Source organism: Poecilia mexicana, unplaced genomic scaffold (genome assembly GCF_051168715.1).
Source record: "Poecilia mexicana isolate PSO_F unplaced genomic scaffold, ASM5116871v1 scaffold_21, whole genome shotgun sequence".
Lineage (NCBI taxonomy): Eukaryota > Metazoa > Chordata > Actinopteri > Cyprinodontiformes > Poeciliidae > Poecilia > Poecilia mexicana.
Window position 1 is genome coordinate 4,144,785 of NW_028263390.1, and position 19,222 is coordinate 4,164,006.

At 41.3% G+C, this 19,222-nt stretch overlaps 1 protein-coding gene across 1 annotated transcript; it reads right to left on the minus strand.

The window, feature by feature from the left end:
• Positions 1-1,230: 1,230 nt before the first annotated feature.
• On the minus strand, positions 1,231-18,002 carry znf395b (zinc finger protein 395b). The gene is made up of 10 exons (XM_014973873.2): positions 17,580-18,002; positions 12,480-12,669; positions 10,768-10,922; positions 10,572-10,684; positions 9,476-9,675; positions 9,257-9,357; positions 7,344-7,662; positions 4,334-4,429; positions 3,480-3,586; positions 1,231-2,103 (listed from the first exon to the last, which is right to left on the minus strand). The coding sequence occupies exons 2-10, from the start codon at positions 12,603-12,605 to the stop codon at positions 1,992-1,994; spliced, it is 1,329 nt and encodes a 442-aa protein (XP_014829359.1). The 5' UTR covers positions 12,606-12,669; positions 17,580-18,002; the 3' UTR covers positions 1,231-1,991.
• Between the last annotated feature and the right edge of the window lie 1,220 nt (positions 18,003-19,222).

Genomic DNA, 19,222 nt, shown 5'->3' on the forward strand with positions numbered 1-19,222 from the left:
AAATTCTAAGTTTCACGAATGTCAGCGCAGATTTAAGTAATTAAATTGGAAATGGACCAGCGCCGTGTTTCTGAGATAGTTCAATTACTTGTAAATAAGGTTGGACCATGGAAGCGCTGAAGCACAAACTCTTAATTACGGCTAGGAGAGTCCAATTTTCTGCTTAAAGAAATTTCATTAATTAAACACAATGGAGATAAAATTGGTTTTTCTGCACTTTGTAAACTCTACAGAATTCTGCACAATCCACGGAATAACGACGGAAAAAGAGACCGTAAAGGAAAATAATAATAATAAAAAATAAAATACTTGTTCAAATTTTGGCCATTATGTGGAAGTTTTCCTTGGGAGCTCCGAACATTATAAGTTGATTGAGACGGAGTGAAAAGCAGATTTCCGTCACGTAGCTTCTCCCTGTGGAGCATTACTGCCCTCTGGTGTCCGAAGGTTAAAAATGACCGAAATAAGTAAATCAATAAAAACGTTTCCACTGAATAAACTTAAAGAACTTGGAATCCACACTAGTTTTATAACGTCCCTAATAATTTGGGTTACTTTGAAACTGCCAATTCCCACGTGTATGATCATCAACTTCTGTTTAAATAAACCAAACAATAAAAACTTGAACAGTTTAAAGTTTGATAAGAAAGAAAACAAAACAAAAAACATTGTAACATTTATTATTGAACTATTTTCAGCCTCCATACAGAGCCTGCATGGATTTATTCTCGAATATTCTAAGAGAATTATCTGCACATATTGTCTACTTAATGGTTTTAGAGCATTTATGCAAAAATCCTAAAAAAAAAATAAAAAAAAAATAAAAATCTATTAATATACCACCTGAGGAGAACTGTGCTGTTCGGTTACTATGACGCACAAAACAATGTTTCTGCTTAATCAAAATAATAATACAAAAAAAGTTGTATTTGTTTTGCCATTATGAGCAGGTCAAATCCATTACCGTGCATCTTAATTGTGCTGAAGTGTTTACTAGTGTTTGATTAAAAGATCCATTGATTCATGCTAATGGCTGTGTGGGTGATGATACACTGTGTTTACATGTAGGAAGCTTAAAAAGTGTTTTTTTCTTTTTTGGAGAACAGTGATCATTTCAGACCACACGTTTGACATCTAACTATGTTTTTGTCTTCATAAACAATCTGGAAATAAACCAACCAAACGGCGTCGCCCTCTCATGCGCTGTTTGCAGAAGGAAGCAAAGGCCCGTTGGAATTCTCAGTGCTTTTTTATTGTGTTTGACAATATATTTCCTCTAGTACAAACTCATTCCTCAAATTCCCGCTGCCGTGACGATTCCAAACATACCTTCAACTGATAAAACCATTAACACTGGGTCCGTGTGCCGACGCCTGGGCAGGAAGGAATTCAGCCTCATGGAAGGAACTTGGTTGAGTCGAACCAAATGTAGCTTATTCTTGTGAGTTAATATTCCAACAAAGTGCCAAAAAACATTTTAAAAAAAAACATCAGTCAGCCCATTACACAGGCTAGATGAGACGATAATATATATATATATATATAAAAAAAAAAAAGGTATAAAATGTCCGTACGGAACATCAGAGCACACAATAAAATGTACATCATAACCACTGTGTAACAACTGGAAGAGAAAGACTGGAAGAAAAGAGACAGCCAGGTAGCGGTTTGGGGATACAGTGGAGCTACGGGGGGCGGCAATATGAGCTTTGGATTAAAAAAAAAAAAAAAAAAGGAAGAGAGGACTTAGCACATCACATGGTCAAAGTCAGTCAACAGCACCATCGCAAACTTCAGTTTTCAGGATCGAGATACAAAGATACACAAAGAGTCCATCTTCATTCCTTTTAGGAAAGAAACGAAACAAGAAAAAAAATAAGAGAAGAAAACACAAAGAATTTAGTTTTTCTTGATTTATATTCTTGTATTCTCTTTTCGATAAAAGTCTCTGTTCGCACACGTCCGTCCATCCGTCCAGCCGTCCATCCGCTCTAGTCGGGGAAGCGCTGGCAGGCCTTTTTCCAGCGGCAGGCGGTGCACCACTGGTCCTTGCGCTCCACGCCGTACACCTTGCGGCACTTCTTGGCCTCCCCACGGCCCTTCCTGGAGCGAGACACGAACCAATCGCTGTTATGTACAGATGCATCAGATATTAGCATGTTAAATTATTAACGTGCGATATATCGGCATTAACACTAGTATCGACCAGTTTTAGTCATTCTTTTTAACATATCGATATCGGTCTGATGACTAAAACCGGGCCAATCTTAACAGCTGATGTTTATTTTTATCTTGTTGCCATTTGTGTGTCTGGAAGGGGAGGGCGTTGGAACCTACGAGAACAAAGTCGTAATCTACTTATTGTTTTTAACATTTTAAGACATAGCTGTTGTTATCTTGTAGAGCATCACAAAATTTAGATTACAAATTGAAAGATCAAACAAATTCCTAGATAATCAATAGATAATTAAGCATTTGGAGGTACGGTGGTCCTAGACTTAAATAAAAAAAGCCTTACACTTTTAACGATAGCAAATGAATTACTTAAACTAAAACAGTGTGGGATGAGGAAACTCAGTGTTTTGGTGTTCCTCAGGACTCCTTAATGGGTTCAAAACTTTTTTATTTTTCTATTTTATTTTATTCATACATATTTTTTTTACTTTTACTGCTTCATATCTTCCCCTGTTATTGATGACTGTCTTTAATTTAATTTTTTTGAACCCTTATCCTGTCTTATACATTTATATAATCAGACCGTTTTGATCCTTTACACCAGGGGTCCCCAAACATTTTCCTGCAAGGGCCACATAGCTGTTCCTTTCTCTGGTCGGGGGCCGGTCTTAGTTTTTGGAGAAAGAAACCTTAGAAAATTCTTGTCGAGGGGGGGGGTGCCCTGCTCTGTCTTCGAAACTGTCGAGCGGGGGGTGGGGTCGACGACACATTCGCGCTTTTAGATAGATTTTTACCCAGAATGCAAATGGAAAAAACCGTGAGTGAAACGGTGACTGGGACTGACTAGTATATATTCCACTGAGGGAAAGTTAGTTTCACATCTGCTCAAGAGCCCCCCTGCTGGTTGAAGAAAAATCCACATATAAACCAGAAAATACAATATATGAAAAAAAACACTGAATGCTCTCTGGTATGAGGAGGCGGGCCGGATCCGGCATTGTTCAGGGGGCCAGACCAAATGACGTGGCGGGCCGGATCCAGCCCGCAGGCCATAGCTTGGGGACCCCTGCTTTACACCATCCCTACAAAATATGACTTTAGTTCAATGATGCAAATGTAAATTAATAAAGACAATCCAAACCAGAGAGATTTTCTACACCTCCTGGCTGCTTTGGCCACCAAGCCGCTAACACTTTAGAACCTTTACTTCCCATTTTACCCCCCACTTTCAATTGTAACTCCAGCATTCACATCGAGGCAGTGTGTTTCAGCTATTGCAGCCTGTCTGGTGGAGGCTGTATTACCTGAAGGAGCAGTGGTTGCGGGAGGGAGACACACTCATTGGCTGCAGCCTGTTCTGCTGCAGCCACTGTTCCCCAACGCTGACTGAGCGGCAGCGAGGTTTCACCATCTGAGGAGGAGAAGCAGACGCTAGGAACAACAGCAGACACTGCTAATACAATAATTATACAACTATGGAGGACTCCAGTTTGATCTTAGTAGCTTAGTAGATATTAGCTACAAATACATTGAGCTTAGTAGCTACTAAGACGTTACTAGCTAACATGTAGTAGATGTTTCTATACATACTGTTAGTAGGGTAGTAGCAAACACGACTAATACAATAATTAGCTCAGTTAGCTCAGTAGCTAACTAAGCTAACATCTTAGCTTGAAAATGTTACCTAAGATGTTAGCTATTAAGCTAGCTTATCTACTAACAGCTACTAATGTCTTATTTGTTTCATAAGACATTAACAGCTAACAGCTACTAAGATATTAGTAGCTAACGTGTGGCAGATGTTTCTACACCCTGTTAGTGCAGCAAACACTACAAATATAATGATTATACAACTAGGGCCCCACTTTGATCTTAATAAATGTTTGGCTATTAAGCTAAATGTCTTAGTAGTTAATGTCTTCTAGGCATGAGCTGAAAGTCTTATTTGCTAGCGTCTTACATGATAAGACATTAGCTTATCAGCTACTAAAACATTAATAGCAGATGTTTCTACACATATTAGTAGTGTAGTAGCAGACACTACTAATACTATAATTATACAACTATGGAGGGCTCTAGTTTGATATCAGTAGATGGTTAGCTTTAGCAGGGCCTATTTTTGCATTAAAGCACACCCAGGCTCAGACTAAAGACTCACCGGAGCGTTGCTGTGGCCGGGTACCGAGCCAGAAGGGGTCCAGCCCTGACTGCACGGGCTTCTGGGGGCCATAGATACCTGAACAGGGCTGCAGGCCTGGAGAAAGAGAAGAGGAGAACTTTAACTCAGCAGGTTCACTTTCAGGTTGTAAATGGAGTCAGATTCTAAGATACTGATGGATGTTATCAGCTTCAATCTAAGCGAGACTTTGATAAACAAGTTCCACTCATTCAATCAATCAATCAATCAAATTTTATTTGTATAGCACATTTCAGCAGCAGGGCATTTCAAGGTGCTTTACATAATTAAAAAAAAATAAAATAAAATAAGAACAGCATTCATATGCTTTCCCTCAGGTTTCCACTATAATCTATGCTAATCTATACTATAAATCCTTCCTTTTATATCAGTTTACATCGTATTGGTTTCCATAACCAAGGACCAACTTCAGTGTTATTTTAACAGTTTTCGGAAAGAAAAAACAACAGCAGCTCCTGAAGTGAACTGTTTACAGAAGCAGGTGGCAGTAATGACCTTCATGCTAGGTTGTAGGATTACGTCACTCATGGTGTAGCTCTGTTACATTAGCTCTGACTTGTCCTTCTCTATACTTTTGTTCGTTATGTTTTGTTGAAGTGTTACACGTTTGGACAATCATTCCGTCTGGTCCTTGATGCTGCGTCTCTAGGATCATTTTTGCTCTCACAGTTGTTGTGACGTGTAACTGTGGCAACAAAGTGTCGGGTTTTTTTTTACACCTGGAAGCAGCTAATTAGCATCAGTCACAAAACTGTCATACAGTAACAATCTTCAGTCAGAAGCCTCTTGAGATTTGTTAAAACACTGACTGCTACTGGAGATACTTTTTCTTTCTTGATATGTCCTGCACACAGCGTCGCCGTTCACAACAACTCCTTGAAGGATCTCGAATGAACTTTAACTTGCAATAACTCTACAATAACACACAGTAAAGTAAAAAAAGAAGAAGAATGAAACAGTGATTCAAACAAACCAGTCTGCTTTTATTTGTTTCAAACATATTAATCCCTAATCTCTAACTCAGCTTTTATCACTTTTACTTTTACTCTCACATACAGCTTTGGCAATATTATCCTGTGCCTGAAGCATTTTCTTAACATTCTGCACTTTACTTCTTTGAAAATGTGTAGAAACACGGAGCATTTAGGTCTGTTCTGAAATCTTCCGCTTTGAAACACGGACTAACTTCTACGTTCCAGTTAAAGCGAGCAACAAATCGACTAAACATCTTTACTGTCTCTCTGACTGATGTGTACACCGGACCGAAAGCATTACGACAGCTTCACATCGAGGGCATTTCACTGCGGCTGGCTTTACAGCACAAACAGGAACAGGAAGAGCAGGGCGGCAGATCATTAACTACACTCAAGGCTCCGTGGATTTGTTTGAATTAATGATTGTTTCTTTTCTTTTTCACATCAGACACACACCGAGGGGACAGCTTGGATCATTTTATGAAGCTTATTCAGTTATAAAGCAGGACGACACACAGGAGAGCAAACACACACGGTTATGTTCAGAGAGGGAAACCTTTAGACAGATTCAGACTCCGACAACCTTGACGATGAACCAGAAAAGCTAATCAGGCTCAGACTTTTTTTTTTTTTTTGCAACCTGAACTGTCACAGTGTTACTGATCATTTCCTGTGCCGTTTAACCAATTCCCCTGGCCGCGTTTCTTCCAGTGAGCCCAACAACCTGGCAGAGGACTGAAACAAGCTTTCAGAACAAAGCACAATAAAGTATTAACCGTGTTAATCCAGGCAGTAAAAGTGAAAACGTCTGGGTAAGAAGGGAGACCGTGAGAGTCCAGGTTACAGTCGGCTCGGCGACAACAGCTCACAGCGGAAATTAGGAGTAAATTCAAAACGTATGAAATGAACGGCTTGGGGAGCCACTTTTTGTTGCTGTTCGAGACAGAGCAGGCTGGCTGCTGCCAGTGACCTGTTTTTTTTTTTTTTTTTTTCGTGGCTTTCACAGGCCGGCAAGAGTCTGGTCTCGCCGACAGAGCGAGTGAGCCAGCCGGCAGCTTGCTCTCTCTCTCGCTCTCTCTCTTTCTGTCACAAAGCATCCATTTACAGGCTCCGTGGCTCAGGGTAAATGCAGGTCAGCAGTGAAATGTGCTGCTTTGTGATGCATAAACAACGCTGTAGCTCATTGGTTCGTTAGATGTTGTCTGGTTGAAGGGGGTGGGGGCTGTCTGGTAAGGAGGGTCTTTGAACCAGCACTGCTAGCATGTAACGTGAAACTCCTTCAGTGCAGAAAACACCCTAAAACACCCAACAATGTGTCAAACTCCAGAAATCGTACTATATTTTCTTCTTCTTGTGATTCTGTTTTCTGGTAGACATTTTTCAAAATGGACGCCATGGTTGTAATGGAGAATATATGTTTGTGCTAATATTGGCAGTAGATATTGCCAGTTGCGGACGCAGCTAGCCAAAATGTTAAGTTCACTAAGCAGTAATTCGCTAAACAAGAATTTTAGCTCCGCTAACACTAAACCGCTAAACATTTTAACCCTTGTAGCTTGTAACCGACCCCACACGTAAAACTTGTATCATTTTCCACAGTCCTCTACGTTTGCCTCAGTCCTCGCACGAACAAGGGTTAAATATGAGAAGCTAACACTAACCATAAAGTTGACTGTCTCTCAGTCGTTTCCTTCATCTTCATTTTGCTACATATTATCATTTTAAAGTTGTATGAATTGGATAACCATAAACAAAAACATATGATGTGTCATAAAGTTCGTCCAAGTCATGAAAATAGGTAGCAACTTATGTCAACAACTGGTTTAGAAGGGTTTTACAGTAATACGTTGCCCTACACCTGCCTCGGTTAAAGTCAGCTCATGTTTCAATAGCAATAAAGTAATAATAGAGTTCCAGGACCAAAACCATAGCTGACCGAGACCAACTCACAGATCCGTCTATCCCAAATTGTTGCCTCGCTCCCTGTCTGCACCCACCTGATACAGATGCTCTGTGTGGATCTGCCAGAAGCTGCTGGGGGCAGACTGGCTGAGCGGACTGGGTCTGGTCGCCCCTGGCAACGAGCTGGAGTTGGACCTGGGCCTGTGAGTCGCGGGGATCTGGAGCTCGGATCCCGATGGAGACCCGCACGAAGCCCAGCTGAGCAGAGCAGCAGAGGTCTGGCCCAGAGTCTGCTGTGCCGGACCGGCAGCGGGACTGGGACCGGGACTGGGACCGGAACCGGCCTCGATGGTCTCACAGCAGATCTTGGTGTAGTAGAAGTCCTCCTCTCTCTGGGACTGATCTGATCCACTGCTGCTTGTGAGTGTGTGTGGGGGTGGACATGGCAGTGGACACACAGAGGGAAGAAGAAGAAGTGTTACTCAGAGCACCTCTCACTGTGGCCCAGATAGAAACTCTCACTTCTCCTCACCAACAGAGCTCTTCAGAACGCTGAAATTTTTATTCCCTCTTGTTTTTTTAATGCTGTTTTGAAGCTGAGAAATGTCTTTAAAGGCTAAACTCTCTGGTTTTCTCACCCACTCAGACTGGATGGTGGTCAAACAGTTTGCACGCAAGCCCCCCAACATCAGACTGCCGTATATCACCACAAACCCAAACCAATGGACGGATCAAACACACAAATACAAACCATTTTCCCTATTTCACCATTAAAGCTGTATGAGGCAGCTGAGACTTCACCTCATTTATTAGCAATATTAATGGTAAACTCTAAATGCCTAGCATTCAGTGCTTGATTATAGAAAGTCCATGTGTTAGAGTAGATCTGGTAATGAAGATTTCAGACTTTTTGGGGGGGATTAAATATTTAGAAGAATAAGGAACGATAAAATTGCCGTAACTTTTGAAACAAAAAAAAACAAAAAACAGCCTAAGAAAAACACTTGGCACAAAAGACTGCTAGCATAGACAAGATGCAACCAGAAGGGAATGAATTAGGAAGGAAGCAACAAGACAACCATTATCGCTTAAATGTTGTGCGTCTACTGATCAGAGGAAAAATCAGATTTGAAGTTACTGATGAGTGATCGCCACAAAATACAAAAAAAATTATTAAATGGTCTGATTGCATTCAGCAGACTCTCAGTCCATCTCTATGAGAAGTGACATATTTAAAATGTGGTAAATGATTTTTAAAAATGAGGTTTAAAGAAATACGCAAGTAACTCACGTGGAGAAGAGAAGGGAAGAGAAGAGAAGAAGAAAAGAAAAAAGAAGAGAAGAGAAAAAAAGAGAAGAGAAGCACGAGAGGCAACAATAAACTTTTCCTCCATCAGCAGTGTGTGGTTAGTTTTAAAGACACTATAAAACAGATGCGTCTCCTGTTCTATATTCTATGTTCCCTCTATGCCCATGCCTCTACACTCTATCCATAGGTGTGTGTGTATGTGTGTGTGCGTTTGTTTGTAATACCTTGTGGGGACGATTTTCTTGACATATACTACATTGTGGGGACCAATTGTTCCTTGTGGGGACCGGAGCCTGGCCCCCACGAGGGGAAACCTTGTTTTTGGGTCAGGGGTCAGAGTTAGGGCCAAGGTATGAATTGAGTTTTGATTAGGGCTAGGGTTAGGTATGTGATGGTTAGGGTTAGGAAAAGGGTAAAGGTAAGGTTTAAGCTGTAGAAATGAATGGAAGTCAATGGAAAGTCCCCACAAAGATAGCAACACAAACATGTGTGTGTGTGTGTGTGTGTGGGGGTGTGTGTGGGGGTGTGTGTGTGTGTGTGTGTGTGTGTGGGGGGGTGTGTGTGGGGGTGTGTGTGTGTGTATTTCAACTTGTTTTCTTCTTTTATCTTTATTTTTAGTCATGGAGCAAACACTATGAACAAACTGATGGAGTGAAACTGAGTGTTCTTGTGGGTAGAGCACCGATGATGTCAGCTCACCCCAGGTGCATCACACGGATGTGTCTCTTTATTCCAACAGAAGACGTCAGCACTTTGCCACAACTGGGCCACAGACACTTATACACACTTCGCAGGGAGCTCTGCGGGGAGAAAGAACAGGAAGCAGAGGTGAAGCGCGGGGCAGCATAGAGGGGTCGGCTGAATCCGTCCGCCGGCTAACGCGCCTTTCTTCCAGAGGTTCCCGCCCAGACGGCTCACCTTTGGCTTTTTGGCAGTGAGCTCCTCGCCTTGCTCCAGCTCCATGTGCAGGCCTTCATCAGGGCTGCTGTCCACCTCGGTGACAGACGGCGATGGGGCGGGGCTCCCGTTGCCGTGGTCCCAGCTCCAGTAGCCGCTGCTGCCACTGTCGGAGAGCTCGCCGCCGCCGCTCTCCATGTCGACGGACGAGGACGAGCCAGCTGGAGTCGGAGACGATGATGATTTTAGTTTTCGAGAAGGCGTTCCAACATCGTTACCTCTCGATGCTGCCTCCTCCACATAGTCAAAACTAACTTCCTGAGGTTTTTTGAAGAGGTATAAACGGCAGTCAGCCGCGCGCTGTGCTGCTTCACCCAACAGAGAACAATTGGCGTCACGAACTGGTCGAGATTTGGGTCTTTTGTAAAAACGTCCAATCTCACTATAGCATATTTATTCCCCTGTGGTCCACTCCTCGTTATCTTAAGATTAATATTTATTTTACTGAGGCAGGTGAGTTTATATCAAACATGTGGCCTTGGTTCTGGCACAGTCATTGCATACAAGGACATAGGGCAAGAAAATAATCATTAAATAAACAACTTTGGGGATGAAGAACAAACTGGCAATAATGCTCAGTGCTTTATATGATAAATGATACAATAAAAGAATTAGCTCTTATTTATAGTCTCTTTAAGATCCCTGATATTAACTATATTAAGATTATGTCTGTTTTGGGAAGGTTATGTACAGCACTTCTAACTTTTTTTTTTGTAAGACCATGTCATGGCAAAAATAGAGCTTAAAAAAATGTGCAACACTGACCACAACTTTTTGAAAAAGGTACCGCAAAATCAGTCATTTTAGGCCACAAAAACAGAACCATGGCAACATCGTGGAGGGACTCTTTTATGTAAGACTTCTCTGGAACAATCAGCTGCCTTGGCATTTGATTGGGCACTAAAAAACAATGTATAAATGCTAGGAAATACTGGCAATTGCTGATATTTAACAACTGTCCCAGTAGAAATACACTTTACAGATAATGTTCCTGACAGATCTACAAAGCCTTAGCTCCAATAAAATCAGTATTTAATACCACAGAATGCAGTCTGACCTGGACCCGGATCCGTCTGTGGAGGGCTCTGCACCACCGGGCTACAGGACAAGCTGGTCAGAACCATGGCGGCCATTATCTCGTCCATCTCCACAGACTCCGGGCTCCGGAAGCTGAAGAGCAACACGCAGAGATGTCTTTAAGCATTCGTTGTCATGGCGACCCGCTACACCGGCACCGGGTGTCACTCCCTCACCTGTACGGAGTGTCTCCTCTGGGCGGCATGCTGCTGAGGTGCATGGCGGTGCCCATGTTCTGCAGCGGAGCGGCAAAGTTACCCCAGCCTGACGTCTTGGTCCTGTGATGATGGCCGAATGCCTTCTCAGCCTGGACGCTGGCCGGGGTGTGCAGCTTCAGGTGGCAGAGGGACGAGATGACAGTGTTAAAACATGTGAAGTTTATTTGTGTGGCACATTTCAGCAACAAGGCAGGACAAAGCGATTTTATACCATAAAAAATATCATACAGTCACTAATTGTAAAACAAGAAGTAAACATTAAATTTTTTCAAATGCAATCATCAGATCATCAAGCAAATATACATTAAATATAAATTAATTTTTGTAAAATTTCAAAATTTGACATGTCGAAAATAAATTAGCTTAATGGAAACACCCCAGTTGGTTTATTTCACAAAACTCCAATGGAAACACGTTTTTTCTTTTTTTTTTTTAATTTTCTTTATCAACAACAGGATGTTACCACTAGCGGAAACTATGAAGAAGACAACAGGAAGTGGTTGGAGTATCACGGCGCGGCATGTTATCTATCGGCTTATCGCGTGATAAACAAACTTATTTGTGTGAGATTTAATGTTAAAACATCGAAATTGCAAAATTGTGATTTTTTGGTTTATTTACATTAGCAGAATATTGACAGTTTTTTGAACATTGGTAATGGAAATGCAGCTAATTTCCCAGTTCTTATGAATCAAACAGGTGGGTTTTAAACCTTAACATAAAGGAATTCAGCGCTTCAGCAGTTTTGTAGTTTGTTCCAGATTAGTATAGTATAGAAGCTGAATGCTGCTTCTCCGTGTTTGGTTCTGGTGACAGAACCAGAACCAGAACCAGAAGACCTGACAGGTCTGGATAGTTGATACAACAACCACAGATCTTTAATGTATTTTGTTGCTCTGCTGTTCAGTGATTTAGAAATTAACAGAGGTATTTTAAAGTCTACATTAGATTTTTTATGTTTTTTTATTTTACTGAATTTGTATTGGGTGAAACTAAAACTATGAATCTTGACGAATTCTAGGCAGAATATATTTACAGATGTAGGTTTTTTATGATCTTAAATGCAAAATCTATATATGTTTTTGAACAATTCTGGCGTAATTATTTTTGAAGTCAGTGTACTCCAGTTAATGATTAATCTATTACTAAATTAGTTGACGATTATTTCAACAATAGATTAATCACAGTCAGTCCGATTAATCGTTTCAGCCCTCGTCTATTCTCTGAGCTCCAGGGAACCAGTGGAAGCCAGAGTGATGTGCTGCATCCTCCTGGTTTTACTGGATCAGGATGAATCACTGGACACACATGGTGTTTAAACCTGGAGAAAATCACAATTTGATCCTCTGCAACTAAGCCTCGCCGCCACGCTGTGAACAACACTGTTAAGAGAATACTTCCTGTCCATCTGTAGATGGCAAAATCTGCCGGGGATAAATGGCAGGAGGAGGAAGCGGCTGCCAGACTCAGAGCCACCGCGGTGTGTTACGATGAACTGAGGACGGAAAACAGGGATCCTGTTTGAAGGAACGCTTTGTGTTCCTCTGGAAAAGACTTAACTTTGCCACTCTTTCTCTAATTGTACGATTCAGATGAGAAGATAAAAAAACAACTTCTAAGTGGGAACATTTCATTAGAAGAATGATTTGGCTATGGCTCTGGCCTCTCACCGGAGTCTGCTGGTTGAGCTCCCTGCCGCTGTGCGCCGTCACCGGACCGTCCTGCTGTCCCACCCGGCAGGACACCGTCCTGCCCGGCCCCGTCCCACCACCGCTCTCTGGTCCCATAGCTGCCATGGTGCTGCTGCACACAGTGAGGGGGGACTCAGCACAACGTCACACTTGGCTTCAGACAAGACACCTGCAACAGATTTGGGCAAATGAAGCATTAGATCACTTTCTCAGTCATGCAAAGCCTTGAATTGGATTTCAGCTATTCGCAGAAAGTTCAGTACAATGTTGCTCTTTCAGCACACAGTTTTTTTTGGAAAGCCCTCCATAAGTTGCAGTGAACTTCAAATGAGACAGAGTATTACACTTTCAGCTTCTTTTCACCCTCAGCCTTCTCTCCTCCTTCTTGCTGCTCATCCATAAAGGTCTGATTTGTGGTGACGGGGGCCTCCTGGCTGCTTCTCTGATTAAGGCTCTGCTTCCCCAGCATGACTGTTTAGGTGGACGGTCACATCTTGGTAGGATTGCAGTAGAGTTACGTAATACACTGACTCACTATAGTGGCCACGATTTAGGTGTGTGCACTCATTTTCGACAGCAAAACACTGGCTGCGTATATGATTTGGGGGGCTATTACATTTCAGGTTCCATGCGGTCAAACCCTTCTTGCTACAAACATACACGGACAGTTGGATGTTCTTTCTTTTGTTTTTGTTTTGGAGCATCCTTTCGTTTTGTGATCAACTGATTGGTTGGGGAGGCTGATGTCAACCCACCAATATTATGCACTAGAAGTGGGCGGATTTATCCAAAAATATCGGTAATAGCCATACCAAGTATCGGTGTGCCGCATCCATACCTGTGTGGTAATACTAATACTTTAGATTCTTGAAATTATGTTTTATTTTTGTACTGGAGTTTTTCAACTCAACTTCAAAAACGATTTAGTTTTGACTTGCTCTCAAATTATAATTGTTTGCAACAATTTAATTTATGATTAAATAATTTTTTTTTAGTGTACACAGATTATATTTATGTTATTAAAGTATTTTGTAAACACCTATAAACTTTGTCCAAATTCAGTGCTACCACTAAAACACCCAAAGGTCAGAAGTCTGATGATATATGTGACTTAAATAAAAGTATTGGTATCAGTATCGGTATCAGTGTCAGCGAGACTGTATTCACTTGGTTTTGGATCGATACCAAAACTTGGAGTATCACATGCCTCTATTATGCACCTGATCCACTTCAGACAGTAGACATAAACATGTAACCACCAAGAACTGTACATGTTAATGCAGGACTGCATAGTGATATGATGATAAAGATTTGTTCTGAGATTTAACCAATGGAATCTGTTTCAGGTAATGCACACTGAATGCTGTGATATTAAAGCAGTGAACATAAAGCCAGATACAGAAGGGAAATCCCCCACCCGTCTTTACGAATGTTGCTCAGACGGATGCTGCAAATTGTAGACAACTTGCTACGTGTGTGCTCTGAAAACACACGTAGCTCGTTCTTAGCACATCGACTTGCATGATGTGAAAGTACAACATGATCCGGTTCCGTGTTTGTTGAGGAACAATGATAGTTTATGCCTCCTCCTTAAAATAGATCCAACTAACCAAGATGCTGAAGTTCAAGGACAAAAAATGTGGTTAGGTTACAAAATAATGATAGATGCAACGATATGAAAATTTGGACGACACTATTATGTTAATACTTCTGCTATGGACAATTACCAATATTTGCCAATATTTTATATATTGTACATATATTTCATCACCCTTTCAATGTCTTGAAAAAAAATAAAAATAACGACCACATCAGTGACTTCACCACTGATTCTTTTCTTCAGTTAAACTTCCCACAATCCTTTTCTGCATCACTATCAATGTCACATAGCCAACCTCCTTGGTTACCATTCCAGAAACAAATGGCAAAAAGATGGAAAAAACCTCTAGTTTTATCTGTTGGACCGATACAGATATGTTAAAAAAATGACAAATACCAAACACTAACCGTGTTTATCTACTAAGGTCCAAATATTGAAAAAAAATTCAGATAACGGTAATATACTCGATCCATAAGGGCACATCTACTTAGTCTGTTTTTTATGCTTTGTGCTTTGAACAACATCAGACTATATGTATTTATTTTACATTATACTCAGAATGACTAATTGCACTTTCTGAAGCATTTGAAAGAAATTTTCTTGCAGTTTATTTTTACACGTTTGACCAAGGTAGTCAACCTATTGTTTTATTTATTGGTTGTTATACTCCTAATTGACTGAACAAATTAAAGTTGTGTTGTTTTTACATGTGTGACTAAGCTTGTGAAGCTATTGATGTATTTGGGTGTGCTGTACTGGTGCAGAGTTAACTGATAAATTTGTAATTCAGTACATTTATGTCTGTGTTTAAAAACAGAAAGATTTCAAGTCAATTCAGCTCTGTTTTTCTGTATTGGATCGGTATAAGTCGATACTAAACATCAGATATCGGTATAGATATCGGAAGTGAAAAGTGGATCAGTGCATACCCAGTTGTAATGTGACAAATTTAGAAAAAGATCAAGCTTGTACAAATGCCAGGAGAAAAAAAAAGAAGGTCAATGGTTGATTTCTGTTAGAGCCAAAATATTCTAAATGAATCAAATATTCATCCTGCATCTGTGAGCCTGGTGGTGAAGAGCAGCAACACCACAGGAGGTCCGAAATGATGAAACACTCTTGAAAGAATGGATTTAGTTCCTATCTTATAGCTGTTTGCTTGCCTCCTTCCCTGCAAAAACATGAGAGTGATTCAAACTCTGAGCAGCCGTAATCTAACGTTTGGCTGCACGTACTTTGGCCTGCTGCCTTAAAAAGGTGAAAAGGGCACTGCTGCGTTCAGTTGCAGCAGGGACAGCTCAGGAACAAAACTTAAGCTGAAAAGCTTAACGAAATGCTCCCTCTGCAAAGATTGAGTATGTTTGCAAGTGCACAAGCACTTCAAAGCTGCCAAAGTCAACAAGCAATTCCTGAAAAGACACACCAGCAGAGACTCAGATGTTGGACATTTAAAGAATTTTTTTAATGTTGCAAAAAGTGGGTTCTCTTACTGTGTGTCCAAGTGTGGAAAATCAACTGGAAACCATTAACTTAGGAACCCTGGGGTGGCTAACGGATGTACAGTTTTCCCCCAGGATTTGCATGGGTTGGGCCCATGCAAATACTGGCATCTCAAATGAGAGCGTCTGAAATACTTGAGACGCCCTCTAAAACTGCTTCTAATTGCCTATTTTAATGGTTCAAACACCAAATATACATTCAAATGCCAGTCAGCGCCAAGGAAGCTGGATTTGGCTTCTTTACCAGTAACTTGTCAAGTGGCATTGCGCCTATGTATTTCAACTTACCAAGCTGCAGATTTTCTTATAACAGATTGTGTACTTGCTCTTTAGACCCTTTTAATCTCATGAACTCAATCATCATAGAAATCCTAGAAAACGCCTTCCTTTCAGTTTGAATGAATGAAATACTTAGAATTACATTGTAATTTGTTTGTATTGCTAACTGCAGTTAGCCTAGTCAGTTATTACATGAATGACTCAAAAAAAACAGTAACTTGGGAAACTGAAAAACTAATTGCAATGCTACTTGACATGCTATTGGCAGCCCCTTCCAAAGTAGCCAATCCTTGAGCGCAATTTATTTTCCTTGGTGTTGATTGGCTGAGCCCCGATAAGGAAGAGCGTGCATGTTAGCTTTTGCGTAATGCTTACGGTTTCCACTGTATATATTCGTCCATCCATATTAAGGTATGTTTGGTGTTTAAACTTTTACAATAAGCAGTTATAAGCATTTGAGAGGGGGTATCAAGTATTTGCTAATTTTAGCTATTCGCGGGTTGCTGTGGTTGCTAACTAGTGAATAAAGAGGTCCACTGTATAGCTATTCTTGACATTGGGTTACATTCGGGGAATGGTAGCCGTGGCGAGGGGACAAAGTAAATTAATCAAAGAAAATAATATTAATAACAACAATAATAATAAGAAAACAGAAGAGATGTTGGTTTTTATCTTAAAGAAGAAAGTGCTTGCACACACACACACACACACACACAAAAACAATGTGAACGTATCAACCGTTGCTGAGCAGCAAATATTAAAAGACACACAGCAAAGAAAAATAAATAAATAATTGCTTATTGACATGAAAAACGTTAATATTTGTATCTATATCCCGTCCAATACTGTTATCAAACCATTTGCTGCGCATGTGGAAGTTGTTTACTTCATTTTAATCCACCCCCAGCGGTGCATGGCACAAGGAAAGCCCCACTGTCCTGTACTTTTCCACGCACCTAAACGCAGCACAAAGCCCTATTTTCTAGCCCCCCCAGCTCTCCGCCAATCAGTGCGCGGCGTTAGTAGTAAACAAGCGGCACAGTGTGGGCGGAACGCGGCCGCTCATTGGCTGAGCCCCGCTTTCTCGGGTACACACCCCCGCTCCAGCAACGTGTTCGGACACGAGTTTCACCGGGAGGGTCGGAGCTAGATGAGGGAATACGGCTGAAAATATCTAGAGTTTTTTCCACGCAAAGTCACGTTAAACCGACCGCAAAACGGTGGAACCGCAAAATAGTGCAAGAGGAACCTAAACAGGGTTCTGCTATAGACGTAAACACCGAACATTTTAATTTTAGTCTAATAAATACCGTGATTATTCCAATATAGATCATATTTGTTGGTGCATATTCAAAGGCTGCAGACGTTATTGCGGACAAAAATACATCTAAAACATTATCGATGCTGAAATGGAGTAATACGTATTTTTTAAATGCATGAAACGCGCGATTATCAGAATTTATTGCGTTTTATGATGAGCTACAGAAAGAAATAACGACAGAAAAGTGTCAGTTTGTCATCCGCCCCCCCACCAACAAGCTCACTGATCTCCACCCGGCAACGCAGACCGACCTCAGGAGAAACACCCCTCCCTCCTCCCATGCTGTAAAAGAAAACAGATTTTTTTTTCTCTCTCTTTTTTTTGCAACAAGAAAGCCGCGCAACATCTACCGCCTCGTATACAAAATTCGATTTTCTTACTTTTCCGACCTCGGTCCTGACCGTCCCGGTCCGAGCTGCTGCAGCAGCGGATCGTCGCTGCCTGCCTTGCCTCGCACTGCCTCGGCTTGTCCCGCCGCCCGCTCGCCGGCTCTATAGTCTGCCGGAGGAAAAAGGGGGTTGGTCGGATACGTGCCTACGTGTGTCTGCTTGGTGGACCAATGCCGGAGGTGACAGCTGGGCAGAGCGCAGAGATATCAGCCCGCGGCACGGCGCACTGTGCACAAGAGGATGATGTAGGTGAGGGGTTACCAGAGCAGCAGCAGCATCCACTGTGTCTGTTTCCTGTCAGTCTGTCTGCAGCACAAGCACATCGTCCTTGTTGGTTCTGCTCATGTGTTTTCAGGCAGATAAATATCTAACATGGCTCCCATCCAAAAACATAAACAACCAAAATAGATTTTTTTTTCTTCTCTCCCCCCCTCTTGTGGTGTGTTTTTGTAAAAAAAAATATGAATAAATAAATAAATAAATAAATACATTCACTTGTTTGCAACAGATTCCCTAAAAGAGATGGCCAATTTTTGAGAATGTATTCTGCAACCACGGGGTCACTCAGAGTTGACCTAACTAATGCCTCATAAAAAAAAAATGCAAATTCCAAATGTACAACACATGAATATTTCCTGTAGATTTAGTCTAGACTGTCTAATCTGACTGCTATTAATCTAGTTTAAGAGAAGAACCTCCATACTAATTTGAACAAGTGTTTTTTTCTCAGCATCAAACAATCCATCAGTTAAAAACACACACACACACACACACGCACACACACACACACACACACACACACACAGAGAGAGAAGTCAAACAGCTGACATAATTGTATTCTCGCATATCAACCCCCAACATCACAGGACGAATCGCCTGCGTATCACACAGCACACCGCTGTGTGTGTACGCAGCATGTTTGTTTCTGTGTTGGAGAGGCCGGATTAGTGTCGGCTGTCTGCACCCTCTCCACCAGACATCCAGTCAGCAGGGATTTTAGGCTCTGAGCGCTGATACAGTCTGAGCGAGGGAGGCCTTATCGCAATCGTACACCTAAACCCGATACAATTCCTCTGAATTGAACGTTAGTTTTACCCTGGAACGCTCGCTAGGCCTCAGCTGGACTTGAGGCGATTGGAAACCAAGACACTACAGTTACAGAGGTGAGAGTTAACAAGGATTTAATAAGACCTTACTATGCTGTTGTTTACCAGGTTTTGGTGGATTAAAACTCAATCCACATCCCATGAAACGCTTGTCTTTTTATTTAATAAGAACTCTGTGGTAAAACGTCTACACACACAATGTAAATCACTTCAGAACTCAACATTATGGTGACATATGCCTTATTATTCAACAAGCATTTTGTTTAAGGTCAAGAAGATGGTTGTATATGCAACAGGGTTCAATGACAGTAAAGGTAAGACAGAAAAAAATGACACACCATTGCATAGGCACAGAGGCAAAATGAAGACTATTGTCAACATATCAGACATGCATGGTTAAAATCTCCCAAAACATTGTGCCTTGGAACGTGGTTTGGTCGGATAGAAGAACAAAACTTTCTATTGTTCTTGTTTATAAAGAACTTTATAGAAATGATAAGTTGTTACATTGACGATGTAACAACAGTT